The following is a 25135-nucleotide window of genomic DNA, read 5'->3' as shown; positions in this document are numbered from 1 at the left end:
TAATATTTGTATTTCTTTGCTTAACTTGATATTAATGTTACAATGCCACATGGTTAAGTTCATGCAACAATAGTGCTTAATAGTCAACAAATTAATTAACATTAAAATCCTATAAAGATAAATTAATAAATTCTTATGATTCTCATTTCTACACAACTGTTTACAGAAATTCTGTGCATGTATTGGTTGTGATTTGGTATAGGCTGTAGATTGATAACTATTCTAAAAGTAAATTTTAGTCAATTAAATGTTGTCACTCTACTTTTAAAATTCAGAATGCATTTCTTAATTATTAATCGTCACCACAGTATTGTGTAGTTTTTGCTAAGGAGTATGTGGGTAAATCAAACAGTCAAACATTCGGACAATTAGTTTCACTTTTTCATTTCCAGCACAAATCAAAAGAAAAATTCAGGGAACATCGAGAAAAAATATCATGCACATTCATTGCTAACAGCTGACCATTTAAGAAGCATTGTACAAAGACGTAAACAAGCCACAATAGTGCCAATGTTCAACAGGCAAAAGAAAATAGTAAAACACTTAGTCCTTTAATAAAAACAGTAATTTTCTGTGGAAGAAATGGACTTCCTTTAAGAAGTCATCATGATTGCATCCAAATTAATGAAATCAAGGAACATAACAATCATGATGGTAATTTCCGCTATCTACTTCAGTTCCAAACTGATGCAGGAGATGAAGTACTAACAGAGCCTTCCAAATCAGCTGCTAATAATGCATCATATTTATAGCTTAAAATACAGAATGAAATTATACATGCTTGCAACGAAATAATTATAAAAAATTGATTGGAAGAGTAAATTAAAAAGAAAATGTCTTTCAATTATAGACTATAAAACCACATAGGTTTTTTTTTGATAGAGTAAGTTTCTTTATGTGTAAGATCTGTAGAAAGTAAGGACAACAAATAGTTGCCAGTTAAATTTTTTTTACAGTTATTGCTGGTAAATTCAAAACATGGAGAAGATTTAAAAAACACAAATTTCCAAACTTTAGAATCATTAGGCTTGGATTTAAGATATATAAGAGGTCCAGGATATGATGGTTCTGCTGCCATTCCTAGAGCATTCAATGGTGTACAAATCAAATTAAGAGATAAATTTCTATCCGCATTGACCTTCTCATCCTCTTAACTTGGCAAATTAAAGACATTCATAATTGTGTTGGAGTCACTGAAAAATGGTATTCCTTAATTAATACTCCTAAATGAAATAGTATTTTGCAGGATAGTATATCTTCTACATGTTGGATAGAGTGACATGAATCTAGTATGGTGATGGTAGAATTGCTCAGTCCTTTGATTCATGGTCTTGCAACAATTGTAAACTGGCCTGATAAGGGTTCCTTTGCCTGTTCTGCATTGTTTTAAGTTCATGAAGAACTAACAATTTTGCAATCACCTTATTTTTGACAGAAAAAATATTTTCTCCTATGTTGCCCCTGTCTAGGATTTTGCACTCTAAGGCAGTGGATCTTAATGCTGCAATTAAATTTTGCAATGATCTATTGCAGAAAAAATTGATGATTCACAATCAATCAGAGATAGTTTCCAATTCTACTTTCCTAAAATCGAAATCAGTTTTAAAACAAATAATAGATGAGGACTATAAAATTGTTGTTCCATGACTAACAAAAAAATAACGTATTGCCCTAACTTTACTACAGAATCACCCAAAACTTATTTAAGAATAGCAGTTTTTAATCAATTTTGGGATGCTGCAATTTTACACCCAAAAGAAAGATTCACAAAGCACTAAACAATTATGAGTTCCTCAAATATTTTAATCATACCAGAGAATGTCACATCTGAAGATGAAAATAAATTAGAAATACTAAAGAAAACATATTTGTCAGAGTGTAATTGCAGCATTTTGACTGCAGAATATCAGTTAAAAAAAAGAAATTACTAGCCCACCAGACTAGACTAACTACTACAGCAGCATTACAAGAGATCGATGTAAATATTTTCTCAGGTATCTATAAACTTTAAAAAATTTTAGTTATCTTGTCTGTTACAGCCCATTCTGCTGAACAGCCATTTTCAAGTTTGAAATATTTAAAAAATTATTTGGTTCATCAACATCTTAGTACATATATAATATCAGCAAAATAAGTAGAAGTGTTGAACTTATGCAAAAATAGAAAAGGAGAGTAAATATAGCTTAGTAGAAAGTTTGTGTTTGTGTGTAGCCCTTTTTCACCATTTTTTCAATAATTACATGATATTTTTTAATGATGTTGGATTTCACAAATTCTGATAAGTAGAAATTTTGGCTCTCATGATCTAATTTTTCTTAATAGATATTTAACTGCATAATTTTTAGAACTAATATTTTTCATTCTTGTGCTGTATTAAATAAGAGAAATAAGACAGAAATTGTGAATTCTTTAGTTTTATCATCAAATAATAATTCTAAACTGAAAATATCACTCATTTCATGGCAATAATATGTGCCCACCTAAATTAATTTCTGGATATGCCATTGCTCAAAATTAACCCCAATTTTTATTTATTTGAATAAGCTTATATAACACATAAATCCAAATCATTTAAAAAATAAAGACTACTAAAATAAAAATTCTGTATATCAATCTGTGTATTCTGGGTATCTGAATCAAGCACACTGGTTTTTATTTATAGAGTTAAGACCCTAAAATCTGTAGTATTTTTAAATGTACTTCAGTTATCTTGATGATTTATTTAATTCTTTTACATTTATAAATTTAACTAATACTTTTATTTTCAATAATTATATTCAGGAATTAATTGTTTAACATACATTTGCCTATGACTGAAACTTTAATATGCAATAATTTATGCATCTTATTAAAAAATATAATTAATTTATTTTTTGAGTATTTTAGACCCATTGTCTTGCACACAAATTTCAAAAGTGTAAATCTTGAACTGCTCAAATAATAAAATGAAAATAATATTTTTAAAAACTCCGATTTTTTTTAAAATTGCAACAATTAAGGCCTTCGCATATTTAAAAAAAATTCTATTACTAACTATCAAATAGTGAGAAACAATATTCTTTGGACCAATATGAAAAATATAGGTAAAGAATAACACGAAACATAAAATCTGAAAATGAATGCAGTATATAAATATTATTAGCACATAACATTGGGAAGACATTTTCGAAACATATCTTACCAGCTCTGACTGATCGAAATCTGGGCTCACTAAATTTATCCCACAAGGAAACAATGATTGCAGCAGTACCTAGTACTATTACAAGTACCAAATAAATCAATTTAGGCTGAAAATTACAATAGAATCCATAATAAAGCCAGGGTACAAATGATCCTATAATTAAGAAAGCTATTCCACAATAGTCTAACCTGAAATAAAAAATTAAAAAAAATTAATATTGAATTGAGGTGAAATTAATTATGGGAGATAAAATTATTATGATTATATATTAAAAATTTAGTAAACAAATGAGTTTAAAATTATTTTCTGGAATGCTGATGCTATTAAATCCAAGGTATGAATTTTAGAATTAAGATGATAGAATTCTAATAAAAAATTCAGTGCCTAAAAATAAATAATTTGTGAGTGAATTCTTACTCTAACTATAAGCCAAACTTACTAATTTACAGATCTAACTGTTGAAAATATTAATTTAATTAAAAATAATACTTATTTATCCATGACAATTGAAAATTTTCTAATGAATTTAGAAAAGCATTAGAAAATATTACAGAACAGAAAGCTGAATAAAAAACACATTTTCCTTTTTAAGAACCATTTTATTTAATGATTTGGGAGAAAAAATGGGGTCTATAGATACAGATAATTATACATGCTTTTAAAACCAAAATTTTGAGCATTGTTCATAAAATGACTTGGTACCTTCTTCCACTAACATCATCAATTATATTTGCAAAATCAATTCAAATTTAAGACAACATTAGTGCTTAATTTACAACAAATTGAATTAGATTCAAGACTTTTAATGATACATTTTGAGGAAATTTAAGTTAATTAACTCAGTATAATCAGCTTTTACTTTAATTAGGGTTAACAATAATTTAATGGCTTTTAATAATAGGCTATTTTCAGAAAAATAAAGAATATGTTGGAAATGAACTTTTCGTTATAATAGCCATTTTATGATCAAAATTTCAAAGTTTAATCTTAAAACTTTCAGCAGTAATACTGACAAATGTAAAAATATCACTATTATGGACAATATTATTAGTTTGCTATTCACGACCACAACGTGTGAATACCCACTCTAACGGGGGGGGGGGGGATATTTCAGGCTACTATTTATTAAGTTTCTATTCAGTTCCATCAGAATAACTGCATAAATCGAATGTGTTTTTTTTCCAGACAATAGGCAACAAAATTTCTCTAAGAAAAAAAGCCGAGGTACTTGAAAAAGCAATCTATCAAACTATAACATTGGTAAAGCTTTTTGAAACAGGATGCATACAACATTTCAAGAACATATTTTCATTAATGCTTTCCTTATAAACAAACTTTCAACACCATTTTGATGAGCTCAGAACTTTTGATTTCATGATCGCATACAATTAGGGATATCTATTATGGTAAAATAATTTTTTTGTGTTCAATTCACTGTAAATTAAAATGGAGATATTTAAGTTCCTTACCTACTTAAGAAAATAAATGTGACTTAAGAACGTGCAGAACTGTAACCGTTCTTAAATATTCTTCTTCTTTATATAATAGTATATATTTCTGAGTATATATAATTAGGAAAACATCAGTAAAGGATCATCAGACTTACTTTAAATAGTACATTTGTGTTGATTACTAATACATTTTTAATGTTTTCTTGGTAAGTATTTTTCTTTTTAAATTTCAAATTATCAATTTCAACTAGAATTCAGCTATTCTGTTTTTAAGTTACATATTGAAATTTATATTGAGACCTTACAATTGTAAAATTTTATAGTAAGGTATTTCATCTTAAAGTCATGAAGTGATAATCCATGTATATATTATTTGATAATAACATTTTTAAATCAAAGAATATTTTATTTAAAGATTCACCAGACTTATGAAGCAGATAAGTGTCATGATTTCATAAAAAAAAATTACTTATAAATATTTTTCTTCTAATTTGATGATAGTTCTACATAGAATGATTTTCTACATCTGATTAAGAACTTTTAAGATTATAAGACAAAAAATAATAATAATCTCAAAATGAAAATTTTTCATTTCAATATGAGAAATTTTTACGGTTAATTTTGTTATTGAAAATTTTAACTTTTCTTTAAAAATTATTGTCAAAAAACTTGCTTTTCAAAATTAAATTACATAAGATTATATGTTTTGGTATACTTTAATGTTTGAAATTATTTCATTCAAAAAATTATAGGATGTAAAGTTTAAATAGACTATTCATATTAGATCATTAAGTTTAGTGGAGCAATTTCTCGAGAATTAAGATTTCTTTCTTATAAGAATATCAATACATTCTTTTGTTCATTTAAAAATATTTTTCCAATGTGTTTTAGATATTTCTTTTTTAAAAAAAGAAATTCTATTTTGAGATCTATATTCTATATTGTCCCCTGCATAAGAAGGAATATCAAATTTTTTTTTTTCAAATTTAATGAGGCACTATAAAGAAGGAACATATCCAATGTATACTGAAGAAATCTCTAGAAAAACTGAATGTGTTGTTCTGCTAGCAGTCATTCATCTCAAATAACAATGCCCCCTATAAGCTGTTGCATTCGCTAATACAAAATTGCAACCCAATAAACTTTGACTAGTTGAACAAAACTTGTAATTTTTAATGGTATCACAGTTACATATTATTTGACATAGAATTATTTAAAATGCTAGATAAAAAGATGAAAAACAAATTTGAAAAATTTCGAGGATCTTTTTCTTATTGGTTGCTGAGAAATTCTTAAACCAATTAAAGAAAAATGGTACTAAGAACATCTTTTAGAGTATAAAAGCGACAATAAATTTTCTGAAATTTATTTTTTATACAACTTAATAACGATTTACTTGTATCAAATGCATTGAATTTAATAAAACTAGCTTCAAGTAAATATTATAGATTATTTATTAACAGGTGTTATTCTATAAAGACTTCTTTTAACAGCATGACAGTCTAGTACAGGCTAGAGCTGACCCAACTAGTCATTTCCATCTGGCTTGATCAGACATTAGGTTTCTTAATTTACTGATTCCCATGGTTCTATAAAAATATACAGGGGTGATTGTGAGCCCAAGTCAAAATTCCAGAAAATTTATTGAGTTTAAAAATTGAAAAAAAAACAGTATAAATTGAAAAATTAGAAAAAAATTTAAACAAGGTTTTTTTCCTTTTTCTCAATATTTCTTAGTTTACTTAAAATATATTTAAAATTTTACACATACCTATGATGACCTGGAGAAATAATTAAAATTTACAAATATGTCTTTCTTTCTTGAGTTTATGATTATAACAACTATTTACTGATAAAAGATGAATATTAATCATGAATATAAGCTTATAAAGTATCTCTCTGGCTCTCCCTTACAAACAAATAAAATAAACTGTGTTAAGTTCCACCTTTGAAAGTTTGATTTCCGGAAACTTCTGTGATCAATGATTTTTTGAAACGTCTGGAACTTCAATCTCCGGAAACTTCCGGATCACTATTAGCGAAAATTCCGGAAATCCGGATTTTTTCTGGAGCACAATCAGCCCTGAATATACTAAGTTTAAAAAACTCAAATTTAGAAAGATATATGCTCCTTATGAATTAATTTATTTTTTAATGAAAAGTAGAACCATTGATGGGAGGGAGATAATGCTTAAAAAAAACTCAAAATTGGATTGGCTGTTCGACGACATCCAATATAAAATAAATTTTTCAACAGTTTTGTATAACTGTGTAATTTATGATATTAAGAATGAAAAAGACACTTTTCAAATTTCTTGCAGACCAAGTTTTTCCTATTTTTTTCTTTACTTCTTTCAATTTTTTTAAACAATACAATTTTTCATAAATAGTTTAGTTTTGAAAAAAAACAAACTATAATGAAGCCTTGTAAACCTAAAAAATAAAAATGAGATGCATAAATAAATAAAGTTTTTATATCATGACCAGCATCTTGCTTGTTTGGTCATTATGCAAGGCCGCAACATTTAATTTACAGAAAACAATTGAGGTTGTCTTAAATTAGCTTATAAATAAGTTGAATATTGTTCATATAATGAGGCAAATATGAAGAAATTTTTCCACTTTGAATAGCTGTAATAAATTTCCGTTTAGTTAACAAGAAGCATTCCTGTAATATTTGGTGCATAAATTGATCAAAAACTTATTTTAAAAATAGCTTTCATTATAATATTTTAAAGAATAATTAAAATATTACTATATTGTACATATACACGAAATATGCTTTTATTTTTAATAGAAATAAATATAAGAATATCATATATACTTGCTAAAAAGTTTCCCAACTTTTTCTGAGTGACAATGAACAGTATGAAATGTAAATGACATCCCTAAACAAGCTATTGCACCAGCAAAAAATGTTGCAAATACTATTTTTTCTTGCCACTGAATTTGATTAGAAGGACGAGTAAGAAAATAGAAAGCAATTCCAATAAATGATATGCAACCTACAAGTAAAAAAAGAAGATATACCATATTTGTAACATTCTTTCAAAGATAAGAATGATACCAGATTATTCATAATATATAAGTAATATGATGTTATTATTATTTGACCCCAAAGTACACTGTAAGAAAAATTGTAGTGTTATTATCTAGTGGAAACAGGGATTCTATTATCTTATCCAGTAACACTATTGCATTAAAGTTAGTTAATATACAAAGGGTTTGCTAGTAGTATTAAAGGTCTTTCCTTGTATGTTTACTGTTAAGCATTAAGAAGCATTACAAGAGGTTTTCTTGCATGATTTCTGAAGAAAAATTAGTAAATATACAAGAAAGACACCTGTAACATTAAAAACTAACCATCGCAGATTTGCATATATTTCCTTTCCTCCTAAAAATTATTTAGTAGCAATATGCACAATTTTCTTGGATCTCAGCTAAGGAAATATTAGTATATAAATAAAAGAAATACCCCTGTAGTGCTAGGAAGAAACCCCCATAGATTTACACGTACTTCATTTGTATGTTTACTTAGCATTTAGTAGTGTTCTGTGCAATTTTTCTGTACCTCCGCTAAAGAACTATTAGTAAATATGCAAATAAAACACATGTAATGCTACGAAAAATCTGTAGAAGATTTACATATACTTTTCCTGCTTTTTTACTAAGAAGCAATTAGTTGCATTACATAAATTATTTCATACATTTTTACCAGGAAACTTTTATTAAGGCATTTAAATAAGCTTATTTTACCAGAAATATATACAGATTTTATATAAAAAAAAGCTAAAAATAGGAAAACAAAAAGTTTAAAACAGGAAAAGTATACAGGTATCTGCTGCATTTTAGATTTTCAAATTCATGACTTTCCATGACTAATTCCAAGAATTTTTCATGACTTAATAAAGTTACTATTTTCTCTGACAAAAACACAACAATAAATGTAAAAAAGCATTATAATAAAATTTATTGAAATGATAGGAATAACCAAAACTGTTATACTCTGCATATTCATATTTATAGATTTTAAATTTAAAAAACAGATTAATGAAGGAGTTAAAGCAATAAAATAGCTAAAAAAAAATACAAAAGCAAATAATTTTTTTTCTGCAGAGTTACATTCTAAAGATACTTTTCTTGTTCATTGGAAAGGAAAGAAATACTTCCGATTTTTCTGTTCTCATTTCGGAATAAAAAATTCTCCAATGACTGGCTTGCTTCAGCTAGAATTTTAAATTAATAAAATAAAAAAAATTTATAATAACAAAATTCTGAAATTACAGAAGTTTAAAAGATAATTTCCCTCTAGAAATTATGTCTTTTCTTTCATTTTTTAAAGAACACCATAATTTTTAAAGAACATGATAAAAACATTCTTTATTTTAATCAAATATGACTGGGGGGGACGAGGGTAAACTCCATTTTAAAAATTAGATTTTTCAGCGACCTAAATCCATGACTTTTCATGATTTTTTTTTAAAAAAAAGTGAAAATCATGACATTTAATGACAAATTTTGTTCAACACCGAAATCCATGACTTTCCATGATTTTTCATGACTTTCCAGGTGCGTGGATACCCTGAGTATAATTTGTTTTTCAGAAATTGTGACTAATTATAATAGTTAAAAATACCTTGTATCATAATTTTGCAAAAATATTTTATTCTGTTTTTCTGTGTCTATTTTTATCACTTTTCTCTTGTTTGCATCTATCTTCGCTCTTTTTTACATTCCCCTTTATAATCTAATTTCTCAAAAAAAAATTAGAGTAAATGTTGAATAGGTGTATTTTTGGAGTGATGTTACAACTGTAAATAATATTACAAAAACATTAAATTTGAATAGTGCTAGGATTGGTATTAAACTTAATGATTACTATCAAGCAATTTTTTTTATACTAAGTACACAATAAATATATTTAACAGTAAAGCTCATTTTTTAAAAAAGAAATATGTGAATAAATCAATTTTAGTTATTTAAATTCTCCAATTTTACTTAAAAATTAAATGTTTTGCAACAGTGCAAAAAGAGAAAATTTAGAAGAGGATCATAGAAATCAAGAGTCCTAGAAAAAATAAAGTTATATAAAAACTTTAATTTAAAAATACAAAGGGTCTAGTTATATACCTGAATACAATCTGTGTAAAACAAATTCTTCAAGGAACATGCTAAAATCTTTATATGTAACTGTAAATATTTCATCACATTAAAAATAATATAATTATTAAAAATATGAAAGTTTTTTAGGGCTTCTTAAGCCATGTGCCGGATGAGGCTACCTGTTGGTAAAAATAGAACAAAATGCACTGGGGTCAAAGGATTATCAAGACTATGAGCACATGTTATGCAAATAACATAAGCAAAAACTTTTGAGAATTCATAACAATCTATATAAGCAGATTTGAAGAAATTTTGGACATAGCAAAGTGAAAGACATAGCAAAGTGATAGATATAGCAAAGTGATAGACATAGTGACAAGTACTTAAGCTCTTAAATAACAGTATCTTTAAAAGGTAATTTATGAAGCTGTATCAGAGAATGAATTTATAACTCTTAAATTTTACAGCTGTTTCTATGTCCACAATTCGATACAACATGCAAGTTTTTAGGTAATTTTTACAAATACAGGAAAAAAGTGTCATACCACTTAAGTACACATAAAAAAAAACTTTCTTTTACCAAAATTCAAACTTAAAGTAGAGTAAGTATTGAATTAAATGTAAAATAAAATGCAAAAAAGTGTTTATGTAATATGATATCACTGAAAAATGAAAATGTATTGAGGAAAAAAATTTGAAACCTTGAAATTTTACTGGGCATGTTTGCACAAAGTTCATTAAAATTAAGACATTTTTTTTTGAATCTAATAATAATATTGAACTGTTGATGCCTATACTATATACAATATAGAAATTTATTTTTAACCAATATTGAGTCATTGTTTGTTATTTTAAAAGACTGATGAAGTCTGAAGTGAAGTTTATCCAGTATGTAAATTAAGTATCTACTATAAAGAATACTTATGCAAATAAAAGAAACATAATATAAACTTATACCAAGAAGATGAGTCCAGATATTGCCAGTTTCTGTATGGATTCGAAATATGGATCGAAAACAAGCATTAAAAGAAGGAAGAGGTGGCCTGTGACCTCTATGTAAAAAGTCATTATCTTGAAGCCATTTTGGCAGAGAGCTAAAATGGCACACCTGAAATAAAATAAAAAATAGTAAAAAAATAAGTGGTTAAAAACAAGTTTAAAACACAATCTATATTTGAATGTGCAGTTGAATAGCATAAAAGCTGGATGCTCTTACACAGCAAACTCAAATGACATTATGTCATGGAAATGAAAAAAATACAATGTTATAAACTATGTTTAATGTAAAATTAGAAGTGTGAAAGAGGAAGCAAAATAATTGCAGGTAAACTTAATGAGATAGATATTATGAATTGATAAATTATCACAGAATAGTTTTTGCTACATAAAATTTTATAACCAAATGTATTAATACCATATAATAATATTCGATACTTTATTACATTTTTGGTAAAAAAATATAATAATAAATAATGTATAATAATATATATAATAATAAATATATATATATATATATATTGAATTTAAAATACCTAAACCTTTATTTCAGATTGACAATATTCAGATAAAGATGTAAGGTTAAGTTTCTGTTCATAATACTGTACAGTTTGAAATTTAATAAATGAAAAGCAGAGAGAAAAAACAACCTCATTCTAAGTGAACAAGTTTTAAGAAGAAATTTTGGTTTGTTCAGCATCTAAGACTTTGTTATTTTTTAGATTGCCATTGATTTGATAAAATGCAGCTACATCACTTGGGTAGAAATAAAAGTTTAAACTCAAAATAAGAATCAAAAAGATACCAAGCAGAAATAAAATTAGCCAAAAAAAAAAAAAAAAATTTCGTAACAAAACTTCGAAAAAAGTTTTAATATTACTATTGAAAATGTTTTTAATAAATAAAATAAAATTATTTTTCCCTGGTACAAAACTTTGTTTATGTGCTCATTACTAAAAAAAAAAAAATTTTTTTTTGAAGTTGGAGTATGCATCAGATTTTTTTTTTGTATTCTTTAGGGGTGTAGATAAGTGCTGTAGTGCTAATTTTTTTTTCTTCCTGGATCAGAAGTCTTCGCTAATGGAAAAGGGGGTTGAAAAAAAAACTTATATTGTACCATTTCTGAAATGCAGTGTTTTTCAACAGCTGTAGGAATGGGGAACAGAGTTCTGGAAAAGGATCAAATCCTCTAAGCTATGCACATAATTGTAATATTAAAGTAGAACATTTCACATATCTTAGAATATTTCTCGAAAATAAAAGCCAAAATTATTTATACATATATTTAGTTATTAATTATTTTCTTTCGTTTGTGTGCACAGATTGATACTTAAGTGAGAAAAAACAAAAGTGCTTCTAAAATCTAATGCATCAATATTAAGTGAGGTGAGTTGAAACATCAAAATCTGAAGTTTCATCTGTCAAATCAGATTTATTTTAATGTTTTCAATCCAGCCTTTTTCAATAGTGATTTGTTTGATTTAAATAACTTTTATTAAACTTATGTAAGTATATAATTTAGATTTCCTTTTTGATTGATGCTTCATCTCTGATAGGCATCAAATCCAAAGATTTTAATAGATTATTTGGCCAGTTAAATTACTGCCGCTATTTCTGTATATAATTTTCGGTTTCCCTCATCTGGCAATAAATCTTTGTAAACCAAGCAAAAAACTTTGGGAAGCTATCAACTTTAGATGAATGGCTCTGTAGGCAGAACAAGTAAAAATTATGATCAAAGCTTTATGTTTTTCTCCAAGTATTACAGGTCCCACCAGATTCAATTTTGTTTTTTTTGAAGACATGTTCATTTTTAACTCTATTTTCCAGAAACATTCTAATACCATAGTCCAGTCAAAATTTATGAATTGTTTTACGAACACAAAGAATCCAAAATTGTTTTCATAATTTGGACATTAATATTTGTACTCCAGTATGACACATACTTAGATGCAGACTATAAATAATCAATTCTACTAGCTTATGGTTATTCGGAAGTAGCATAGGATTAACGAAGTTTTCACGGTTTTTCTCTCAGTTAACTTTATAAAAATTCTAAAAACGCCTTCATCATCTCAAAAAACCCTTAAAGATGCTAAATTTCTTAAATCTGTATCATTAAAGGATTTTCTTTGAATCTGTTTAACTAAAATTTTTTTGGCATTGTCTAATTAATAGACTTTTAATTCTCTAACTTCGAGATTTGAAGCAGATTTTTTAGTGTTCTTTTAAAATCTTAACCATGTTGTCATTCTTAAAATTTTTGAGTAGCACGAAAAGTAAGAAAGTATCCATAAGTCTTTGTTACTCTCACAAATCAGAGAAGTTGTAACAATTTTCTTTTGCTCGGCCAATATTTCTTTTATATTTTTATTTGGAAGGGGTTAAGGCTACTCTTCTTTAGATTTATACAACCAAAACGGCCCCCTTTCACCATTTGGTCTCTAATAGCTTAGAGAACATACACCCTCTTGAAGGTAAGTCAGTTGGCTTGGGGGTTTCAGGAACATGTTGCCAACTTTCAATGCCAGTAAGTTCTCTTATTCTACATACTCTGTTATTTACAAACATACTCCAAAATTGATCTTTACCTTTAATCCAGAAAAGGGCAATTGTTGAATTTGATCTTTGAGATATTCTGCTTTTATACTTTTTTTTGACTAAATCAGCTAGTTTAGCTCCTATGTAACAAGTCAAGAATTCAAGTCTTAGAATGGTAATTTTCTTTAATGGCACAACTCTAACTTTTACTTGTAAAAGCAACACTTTGACTTCTTTTGTTTCACTGCAAAGAAAAATGACAGTAGCATATGAATTTTTAAATATCACTGAAAACATTTAAGCTCTTGAAAGCTGAATAGTTTGAGGTGACTTGTTGAGGGACTTTTAACTGACAATAGTAACGGTAAATCTTTCAATCAAGTTCAAATTTCCTTTTTCAAATCCTTTGGCAAATGCTATTCAAACTAAATTTTTCATGCCAACTTCTTTGCAATATTATGGCATCAATGTGACTGGGCACCTAAATTCAATAGGTCTAAATACCCTTTGAGCAATAGATAAAACTGTACGCCTCATAATTAGCATGTTTTGCATTTTATTCAACTTTTGGAAGTTTGCAGAAATGCTTGTCTTCATTTTTATCCAACAATAATTCAAGAACTATTGTTACTTCAACTGTCACGTCAATATCACTTACTAGTTTAATATGTTCCCAGCACCTCAATTTAAATTTTTCTTCAGCCATTACTGATGTCGCTTCATCCACAAAATGCTTCAATTCTTCTTCCGTGTTTACTGATGCTATACGATTATCTATATAAAAAGAAAAATCTAGCTTTTTTGCAATATCAGACTTAAATTTGCTTAAATGATGCTTTATAACTACGCCAAGGAGAAAAGGATTACAATTTAAGCCAAATTCAACTACACGGCAATGCTTAAATACTTTAGTTTATAACTGTTTATCAGACTTCTACTATAAAATTTTTTTTAATAATTGCGATCTTTCGAGTTTACTGATATCTTCAGGAAGGAGCCTTTTATATCTGAAGTCACTCCAATTTTATTTTGAATAAAATTATGGCAGGTATCAATTCAACAACTTTATTCATTTTGCTAGGCAATTACTTAGAGAAACAGATCCTTCCTTTTTGGTAGAAGGGTTGAAAACAGGTCTCACAGCTGTTGTTACTCTATCCTTAAAAACAACTCTGTAAGGAAGATGTTGTGCACTACTGTTTTCAACAACATGTGAAACATATTCAATTAACTCCCAATTTTCAAAAACAGAATTGCAATCTGAAAATTTATTGGCGTCTTTTGGTTTTCTTGCATCAGACACTTATCTTTTTTGGCGACCTTCTTATTATCAGGTAAAATATAATTTTTTTTAAACAAGGTAATTGTATTTCATATCTTTCTTCTTTATTCAAATTTACAGTCCTCTCAAAATAGGTTTGAGCAGCTAACTTCAATTCATTCCTATCTTTAATTTCACATCAATCCATGATACAAATATCTTCAAGTTTCCATAAATTTTCTATCACAGTAATTTGAGTCAGTAAAAATATGAGTGAGTTTAAATTATTGGCTTCCGCCACTGATGGTTTCATTTTTCACATAATGATCCCCTACCCTTAATATGTCTCTACAGCTATAAAACCACATGACAAATTTAAAAATAATCCATTTTTTATATTAATGATTTGTTATAAAATCTTACATACAAAGAAAAGAAAACATTGCTTCTTGCTGGATTCAAGATTGTAAACATTTATACTACTTTAACAAAAATACTTAAAGAGTTGTTGAAAAGATGAGAGCAGTTCAAGAAAAACAAACTTTGACGAGAGGAATAAAATAGAAATATTAATGAAGCTGAATATTAACAGAGTTTGAAAGAAAAACCAGTAGTCAGGCTTTGTGTTTTATTTTTTAATAAATAGGATTAATTAACTTTTCAAATTTGATGCTTGTTTTTTATTGTAACTTGAATATCTTCTTTCAAACTAAAAAAAAAAGAAAGAAAATGGTATAAAATTTAAAACAAAACATGTCTTTATTCATTGTAGAAAAAGTTCGACTTATGATCTGCTTACTTTTTCATTTTCTTAAAAAAATTCTATCAGTAAATTCATTTTATCATACTAAATATTACATAGCTAATTAAATGCCATTAAGCCAATAATGAAACGTTGTTGTATTAAAATAGATGTTAATTACCTTTATTTTATTGGAATAATACACATATTTATCTTTGTTTACCTTAAAACCAATTATCCAGAAGAATCTATTTTCCGGATTAGTCGAAGTCTGACGATTCTGGATATGGGACTTTCCACTGTATTATGAACTGCTTTCAACTTACAAAACCTAGAAATTCCTGCTACACCTATGAAAATTACTTACTGCTATTATCAGATTACTTTTAATATTCAGAGACTCAAGACAATTTTTAATTTATATGAGCATACAAGCCCATATTAACAAAATGTCTAAAACATTTGGTATACCTCTTCTTTCCCACAAAATACCAAGTGATACTTAGGTAAGGTTAATTTTTATTACTTAGATAAATTTTCTCAAGATTCTCTAACTCACTCTATTAAGCTCAATACTTTTTTTTTTCTTAACACGGTAATGAGCAAAATTCATGTGCAGCAAGAGTACTAGATGTTTAATAAATTAAGAAAGTTTCGTTATATGGTTACAATCAGAGGCATAGCAAGAATTCCCTTCACAGAAGTGTAAAAAATCAATCAATTTTGCTAAATAGACTCGTCATGTTTTTTTTGTGTGCAAAAATACGACAAATTTGCAGTGACGAGAGGGTACACATTACCTAGAGGGCAAGAGGAATCACATACCCTCTTGCCCTCCTGTTAGAACCACTCTCTAGGTGTCACATGATGGGGAAATGACATATAAAAACATCTATGACAACATATATACATATCTAAAGAAAAAAAAAGAATCAGTATTATTCCTCAATGAATAAAACAGGCAAAATTAAAATAATTATGAATCCTCACTTTCCAAGCTTCTTCCCAAACTTTTCTGACTAAATGCTCTGCCTGTTCTGCTTCTTCTAAGACTTTACGAACAAGATGTTCAGCCTGTTCTGCTGCACGAGCAGGCAATGATAAGTCAACAATATCTAAGTTGAGATCTTCATCATCTGATGACAGCTGGAAATAAAAATATTTACACATACTTACTACTGGGATCAAAACATATCAAGAATGCTTCACTTAAAATTCATATATAGTAGATATTGTTTCAAAACTTTTATCAAACATTTTCACAACTTCTATAAACATTTAAAAATAGAACAGTATTTAATTTTATCAACTGAAAACAAATTAGTTTTTAATAAGTTAAGAACTTTCAGTCCATTGATTTTTTGTAAAATGAAAATGTCATTTAGCTAAGAACACGCATTTTATTTTCTCAATAAAATTTCTCCTATAAAAGCATTAAAAATGTTGCAGAAAGCTTCTAAAGATAGATATTTATCAAAAACTGCAGTTATTTGATAGGTATAAAAAATTCAAAGATGAAAGATCTGGCAGACCATTCACTTTGATTAATGATTAGGACATCAATTAAGTCAGAGAACTGATACTCGGTCATTTCGGTTCGACAATAAAAGGCATTAATTATGAAATATGTTGCCTAAATCATTTGGTCCCTGTCAAGCGGTTTTAAAAGAACATTAAAGGTTGCAAAACATCCCATCTTGAGTAATTCCAAAAACATCAAATTTGTTCAAAAACATTGTGTTTACGGGAGACGCTTTCATTTGACAATTCCTTTTCAAAACAATAGTTACTGGGAACTAAACTTGGACATATGTTTTTCCAACAGAAACAACTAAAAAATTAAGTGAATACCACTTAAAACAGAAGGCAAGACAAGAAGGACCACATCAATGCCGCTCATAACATATGGTAATGTTGACCTTTCTATTGGTGAGATATTGAGTATAATGAATCCTTACCAACTGGCAAGACAGTCAATGAAGATTATTATTTGAAAAAGTTTTTAGCATTTGCATGAAACAATTGGTAGAAAATGATCTCAAATATGGTGAGAAAATTCATGAGTTTTCCATCATAATAAAGCAACTTCTTATACTGCAGCTATTATTCATCACTATTTGAGTTATTACTATGATTTTAAAAATATCCTTGATTGGGATTTCAATTATTGGGAAATTCTAATTAATTTTTGTCTTTTAAATATTTATTTTTACAGTGGAAAAGATATTTTTAATCAAATTGATGGAATACCACAAGGATCTAATTTTTCATCTCTTTTAGCTAATTTATTTTTGCACTATTATGAAAAAGATTATACTCTTAATATTAAATTTGTTTTTAGATTTATTGATGATTTAATTATCTTTAATTTTCAAGATTATACAATTTTATTAAATAATATTTACCCTGAGGAATTAATTTTGCTTTGTAATCATAATGATAATATTAATTTTTTGGATTTGGGTATTATAAAAGAAGAAAATATCTGCTTTGTTGATTTATACGATAAAAGAAATTATATTAGTTTTAATATAAATAAACTAATTACTTGGAATTCTAATGTTTCTAAAAAACATTTATTTAAATACCATTTTTAATCAAATGAATAGAATTAAAAGAATATGTAGAAATGTTTATTTATCCAAAAAACAAATAAACAAACTCTTTCAAAATTTGATACAAAACAATGGATACTCAACTAAATTGTATTCTATATAAAATCATTGAGTTAATTGTATGTTGTTATAAATAAATTTACTAAAAACTTCTTCATTAATTTATATATTTTTACCATGTGCAAATCCATTTTGGGGAAATCTGTGCAAAATGGGCAATTCATGTTTCTTTTTCTCACTTTTTTTTTAAAAAAATAAATGTTAATTTTCTAAAATCATTAAAATTTTATAATTAAATATCAATCTTACTCATTATAAACTTCTTCAAATTATCCAGTATAACATTATTACCTTGCAAGTACATCCATTTTCGTGCCGATTCTTGGTAACTATCAAATTAAATGTACTGCAGTATAAGAAAGCGCTATAAAACAAAATTTCTCTATTTACACTTTTAGCTCAATTTGTGCTTCTGTTTTCATACTTCGTAATCTGGCAATCTTATAACAAAAATATTTTAAATCCTTCTTTCCATCCATGTAAGTTAATTTGAATTCGCTACTACTTGCTTTATAGATTTCGTTTTGTGTCTTGTTCTGTTTTTTCTTTACATTTTATTTTCTGTTTTTTATGTGATATTTATTACTTAATGTGTTCTATTTTGATTCAATCTTTTTTAGTACTCCTTATACTATTGTATTGATATATTTGGCTTTGGCTATATTGATACATTAGAAAGTACTCCTTTTTGCGGATATAATTGAATGAGCTGATGAAGAGATTATATCTTCCTTTTTACCCCAGATTTTTGCAAATATTTTTTAATTTTTCAAAATTTTACTTTATGTATTTTTTTAAATGTTATTTTATTATTATAATGTTATTTTTCTTTTTATCTTTTCATTATTCAGAAATTTTCTAATTCAGCCACACACTATTATAAACAATAGTACCAACACCATTAGTGTGTGTGCTCTCCAGTATTGCTCGTGCTCTCCTCAACTGTACAATTAAAATTCTGTAATGCAGGGCCCAGGCCTAAATGTTCAGCAGTCAAAAGGAAGACTAGTCGCAAAGAGAACAGTCAGGTGAATCTGCGAATCGATACGTAAGAGGCGAGACATTAGACAGTCGTGTCCAGTTGAAAGTCTAAAGCCAGTCACAGCTGCTTTTCTAAGGGCATTAGGAACATAGTTGGGATGTTAAATAAGGATTGTCCAGCTCTTAACATTATATGCCTCTGCTTTTTTTAACTTCAAGTTCTGACTAAATGTCAAATTGCTTAAAAGTCACACTGAATAAAAGGTCGCATTCCTTTAGGTCTTTGGACAACCAAGGCTCCTTTTTTTACAAGAATATCAGCAGCCATTTTATTCATAATCTACAATTCCACAGTGCACAGGTACCCATTAGAAAGAGATTTTATGGATAATATCTTTTAAAAACAACCTGCATTCCAAAATTCACTGTGATACACACTAATTTTTTGATAAGGCCAGTAATGCTGATTTCGAATCAGAAAAGATAATGGTCCTGTCAAAGCTAGATCTCCTTAGTGATAACTGTTGAACTGCTACAGTAATAGCCTCTACTTTGCCATCAAAGGCACATAAGTAAATGATCCCATAGGTAAATTGAAGTTAAAAAGCTTGCAAGATATACCAGCTTCAGCACCATCTTGCCAATTTTGTATGGAGCCATTTGTAAACACATGTAACCCCGCACTTCTAGGAAATTAATCGTGCATAGTTTCCACAGCAATGACTTTCATTTGTTCAGGAATTATGTCCTTTTTCACCATTTTTATATTTAGATCAAGATTAACATGATGGGGTCATAATCCAGCTGGCACATTGGCAGAGGTAGAAGCCTCGTGATGAAGTTCAAGAGAGCTAGCAACCCTCGATGCTGCCAGGATAAATCCATCTTTGAATTTAAGATTCCTAGTTCTATTTATGTCACAATTTCTCCAGAAAGGATTGTTAGGCAGGCTCCTGAGTTTTTGAAACAGGATTACTGCTTTTCTTTCGATAAAATTATCAAAAGGTTCAGAGTTGGTCAAAATCTGCATTGCTAGTATGGGGGTAGTCTTTAATGCACCAGTGATGAGAAGTTTGGTTGTGTAATATGTCAAGCTGTTTGACAGTCATTTTGGAGGCGGTTACAAGAATTTCAATACAATAACTAATAACTGGTTGTTTGAATATTTTATAAGTTTTGTTAAGGGTTCTTCTAACGCACCCCCATTAAGAGCCAGCCTAGCACTTTTAAATAGGGAACATTTTTTCTGCATTTGTCAAGTATTCTACATGCTTGCTCCCAGGTCAACAATGCCCATGTTTTGACAAAAAGATAGCCTTAATCACTAATAGTTTCTGAAAAGACTGAAGGGCATATAAGTACTCATGTGTCACCAAACATTCTTCTAAGGTTTCAAACTTTTAATAATATAGTATGAGGGATTATTTTAATTTTTTATGCAAATCTTATACAATAACTCTCTTGTATTTCATGTTAAAAATAGCAAACTAAGGGAAAACACCTTATTATTTAACCACTTACAGAGAATGACAGAAATGTCATTCAGTAAATTGTTTGTAATTTTGTAAATTTTTTTTTACATTTTAAAATAAAATAAAATTTTTATTTTTAATATAGTAAACTTAATAATTAAGAAACTGCTTTTATATTTTACAAAACAAATTTTGACCAACATGATATAAATAATTTTATTTTTATTTTAGTTTGATTTTATTTTGCTAATTTTTTCATTATTAGAATGTTTTCCTTAACTTTAGTACTTAGTTATTTTTCAATATAAATCTAGAAAATGACGAATAGTTTGTTTATATAACATATATTCTGAAAAAGTTAGTTTACGTACATCACTATCAGTAAAAATAACATTTTTAGATGGTCCAGGTAATGAAAAATTAGCATCACTAATACTTGTATCATCTAAAAAGACATGTGGTGTAGGGAGATCCAAATTTCCAGGGTCAGACGTAAACTGGCGTTCACGACACAGGTGGCTTGAGCTGGGTCCAAAAATGTCATTAAAGTCCATACTGTATCAATTCCAAATAACCTCAAATTTTACAGTACAGAGAATTTTTTTTTAGATGTATAGAATATGAACAATTCCAGGTGTAATGATCTGAAAAAAAGGGTAATAACATATAATGAAGGTTATATAACTGATATCAATCAAAATATCATACAGAGTGAACAAAAAATCTGTGCTACATTTAAATGATGAATAATCTACTTTAATTAATGTATATTATAATCAATTTAATGAATGTTTAAGAATCAACAAAAAATTTTAAGCTCTACCGTGCTTAAGTCCAGTGCCATTATAAACTTGAAGTTGTGGAATTTAGTAAATGGTGTTAAAATGGTTTGATGCAAAAAAGTGGAAAGTAAGGGAAAGGGTTAATTATGTTTGTGAAATACATATAAGGAAAGCATGTTTACTTGGCAGAAGGTAAACCACTCAATGGGCCAAATTATGTGCAAGAAAGTAATCTCTTAGTAAGCATAATGTTAGCACAATATTAGCTATAGTATATTAAGTATAATGTTAGCTATATAGGTTAGCCATAGTCTAAAACTTCTTCAATAAAAATTTTCTAAGGCAGATTCTATAATAGGTCAAGATTGCAAATATATATATATATATATATATATTTTTAACTTTTAGAATAAGATATTTAAACACTCTCATTTAAAATTAATCATCAATCAGGATGGAATCAATAAATCTTGTATCATGGTATAGATTTATTTCAGGTTTTCGCATCTGCCGTTCTAAACTCGACATACTAATTTAGGGCATAAAATATTACCAAAATTCAATAATGTTATCCTGGAAACCATTCTATATTTTTTTTCAACTGTTTCAGTTGGGGTAGGGTTTTTGATGTAAAAAATTAGGCTTTTGACACGACACATCAAAAACTTGTCAAAAAGTGTTGAAATCTGACAAAAACTATCAAAAACCTTGGACAATTTTCTTTGTTTTAGATATTTTATTAGAATAGTTATTAGATTTTATTACATATTAAATCATGCTCCATACATTTATTATATGCTACTATGTATAATTATAATTTATAGTATATATCATTTATAAAAAATATAGCCAAAATTATTGAAACTATTAATTGGTTTTTTGAAAAACATGATATTCTTAAAATTTTAAGATCAATATTATTTGCTATATTATAACTATTCAGTTTATATTACCGATAATAACTATAAGTTGCTAATTGTAATCAATATAAATATTGATTTTAATTCTTTTATGCCACATGCTTTAGGCAGATAGGTGAAAGCAAAGTGTTTGCCAATAATTGCCTGATCTCAACTTATAAAATTTATTTTTAGATTTTCAATATTTGTTGTTATAACTTATAAGCAGGAGAGCAAAATATGTATGATTGTGAGCGAGTTTTTTAAGGAAATTCAAGCAACCATTGGGAAATTTTTGGTCTAAAAAAATTCCTACAAAACATTTTAATGTTAAGAAATGTGTCACTTTGCAAACATTTTTCCTTGCTAAAAACCATTATATGTCAATTTATATATTTATTAGTTTGAATACCTTAAGTTTATGAGAGGTACCATTAATTTAATAAATTATTAGTTATTTTGATCTACATTATTTTTAACACATGCTTGTTTATTTAAGAATTGTATAAAATAAATAAATTTTTTTCTTATATAAACTTTACTATCCAAAAATATTTGGAAAAAGTTATTGCATTAAAAAAAATCTAAAACTTTTAGGGAAATTTTGATCTAAAGAAAACTTTGTTCTGAGGAAATATTAGGCTCTGAGAATATTCTCCACTCTGATAAGCAAACTAATAATAATTTACAAAAAATATAAATGTTTTTTAAATGAATTAATAATTTTTTCAGTCAATCAATTCAAGGGTTTAACTAAGGTAGTACTATCAATATTTATCACAGTTATAAGAATAAATTTCTTTATTACAAGTTATTTTATTATGTTATAATAGCTTTATTACATCTAGATTCTAGTCCATTCAGCTCAGCATCAATCAAAAGACACTGTGGCATAAGTTTTTTGGGCTTTCTGCAACAAACTTCCCTGGCACTAATATATATATGGGTGATTCTCACGAAACATGAAATTCACTGTCCCTTGCTCCAAAATCTAATACTATAATACTAAAAGAACTTTGTTTTAAAAAAAAGTAATAAATAGCATTGCTGTTAGCATTTTAAAATGACTTTGCACTAGCATTGACTGTTTTGTACACTTAAAAAATTTAATTGAATATCAAAATGTCATTTTCATGGCATGTCCCAAACAATATTTTCAATAATAACTAGCTTCAAAACTTACCATAAATTTTTCAAAATCTAATTTCTTTTATCTTATCCTATGTAAGCATTTCTGGAATATACGCAGAGGGTATTGTTTACTAAAACTTCGTTTAAAATAATTTTTTTCTGTTAATAATTTGTTTGTCCCATGAAAATCTGTCATTTTCCAGGCTACTTTTATTTAGTGATTCATAACCAAAATAGATAGCGCCAGGAATCAATATTTTATGTTAATAGATTGATTAGAGACCCTCCTATCTGAACATGTCTTGTTGCATGAATAAAGAACCAATTTTCTGGCTTAAAAACTATTTCAAAAATTTTTTCAAGGAGAGTAGGTTTTTATGCTGTCATTTTCCTGGCTTCTTGAAATCATTAATAACAAAAACTACATAGATTTATCTGAGTTATTTTAAGAAATACTGCTGTTTTCTGCAGAATATAAACATTTTCGGCCAAAATATTAAATTAAAGTAAAGTTATATGCTATAAAATAATAAAATAGCGAATTTGTCATTATCCTGGCTTATGAATGCCAGGACATTGAAGTGTTACCAGAAATTCTTTTTAACTGCTAATACTGTAAAGAGGAAAAGCAAATATTAACCTAATACCAAGTTTATGTATGATTGTAATATGCTTGGATGTAATCAGTTATTTATTTATTTAATGATTGATTATTATACACAATTTTATTCTGTACATATCAGCAACAAAAATTTTTTTGTTTCTTTCTACAGTGGATAAAAAGAATTAATTTAAGCAATTTATGGTCCATCTAACATAAAGGCTTAAGTTGAGTTACTTACTATTAACTTAAAATTACTGTTTTTTAAACTTTTAAGGTAATGTGTCATTTTCCTGACATTCAAGATTTGGTGAATTTCTATTTTATTTTTTTTCTCGAGCAAATGTCAATAAACTACACTGCTGTCTATAAGATGTTAATAAGTGTAGCTAAAGAAGTATACAAAAAAAATTTTAGATTATTTTGAAGACTTCAAATTTGAAGAAATTTTTTGGTCCGAATTGTCATGTTTCGTGAGAATCACCCATATGTATATTTTGCCATAAGATACTTTTATTTATAACAATTACTAATTTAAAGTAATAGAAATGTTGTGTTTACGGAAGAAATTATAGAATAAAAATGTGTAAAAATTTTTAATTGTAAAAATAATATATATTTTTTAACTCTAATAGAATAGGCGATATTCTCGCATTTTGCAGGCGAAAAATGCACTAATTATTTCCTCATCACACGAATAGGACTCTTTGAAAAAGAGATACTCAAATAAGTGTATGTAAAAAATGGTGTTCCTTAAAGAAAAAAATAATGAAAGAAATATCATCTTTTCTGGAGTGAACTATCTTTTAAACTTTCGTGATTTCTGATTTTTATATATATATATATATTATTAATTTGAAATTCTAGCTGAAGCCAGTTTATTCTAGCTGAAGCAGATTTATTTATTTTAAATCTCAAATGAGAATAGAAAAATCATGATTATTTCTTTCCTCTCTGATGCACAAGAAAGACATCTTCAAGAAATTTCTGTAAAAAAAAAAAAAAATTCGAAAAGTTATGCAGAGAGGAAAACCTAAATTTTTCCCTTCCCAAAAGAAAAATCTTTCTGCAAAAACTCTGTAATGTTCTGCAACAATGTCGCCACAAGTCTGTCATGGGGTTGAAAAAATAGTTTTGAATTTCGGTTTTATTCAGACAAAACCAAAAAATGAACTTGGGGTACAGAGGGCTTAAAAATTTCTTTTTTTTTCGTAATTGCATGCTTTGAAGATGGAGAAGAGCAGGGCACATCAACCAGAGGTCTATTGTACCCAAACCCTAAATCATGATTAGCAAGAGAGCCCTATAGCTGAAATAAA

General features: G+C 27.5%; 1 protein-coding gene across 1 annotated transcript in view; it reads right to left on the bottom strand.

Moving 5' to 3' along the window:
- Positions 1–25135, bottom strand: part of LOC107451026 (adiponectin receptor protein) — a 46292-nt gene that overhangs the window by 17996 nt on the left and 3161 nt on the right. The window contains exons 2-6 of the mRNA XM_016066993.4: positions 20775–21047; positions 16266–16421; positions 10693–10843; positions 7457–7637; positions 3182–3369 (exon numbers count right to left, since the gene is read on the bottom strand). Coding sequence (XP_015922479.1) covers positions 3182–3369; positions 7457–7637; positions 10693–10843; positions 16266–16421; positions 20775–20957 — 859 coding nt within the window. The 5' untranslated portion in view covers positions 20958–21047. The remainder of the gene's footprint in view (positions 1–3181; positions 3370–7456; positions 7638–10692; positions 10844–16265; positions 16422–20774; positions 21048–25135) is intronic.

This window comes from Parasteatoda tepidariorum, chromosome 11 (assembly GCF_982258835.1).
Source record: "Parasteatoda tepidariorum strain Cologne lab strain chromosome 11, Ptep-v5.0, whole genome shotgun sequence".
Lineage (NCBI taxonomy): Eukaryota > Metazoa > Arthropoda > Arachnida > Araneae > Theridiidae > Parasteatoda > Parasteatoda tepidariorum.
The sequence above is the reverse complement of the archived record's forward strand: the minus strand, read 5'-3'. Positions and strand labels throughout refer to the sequence as shown.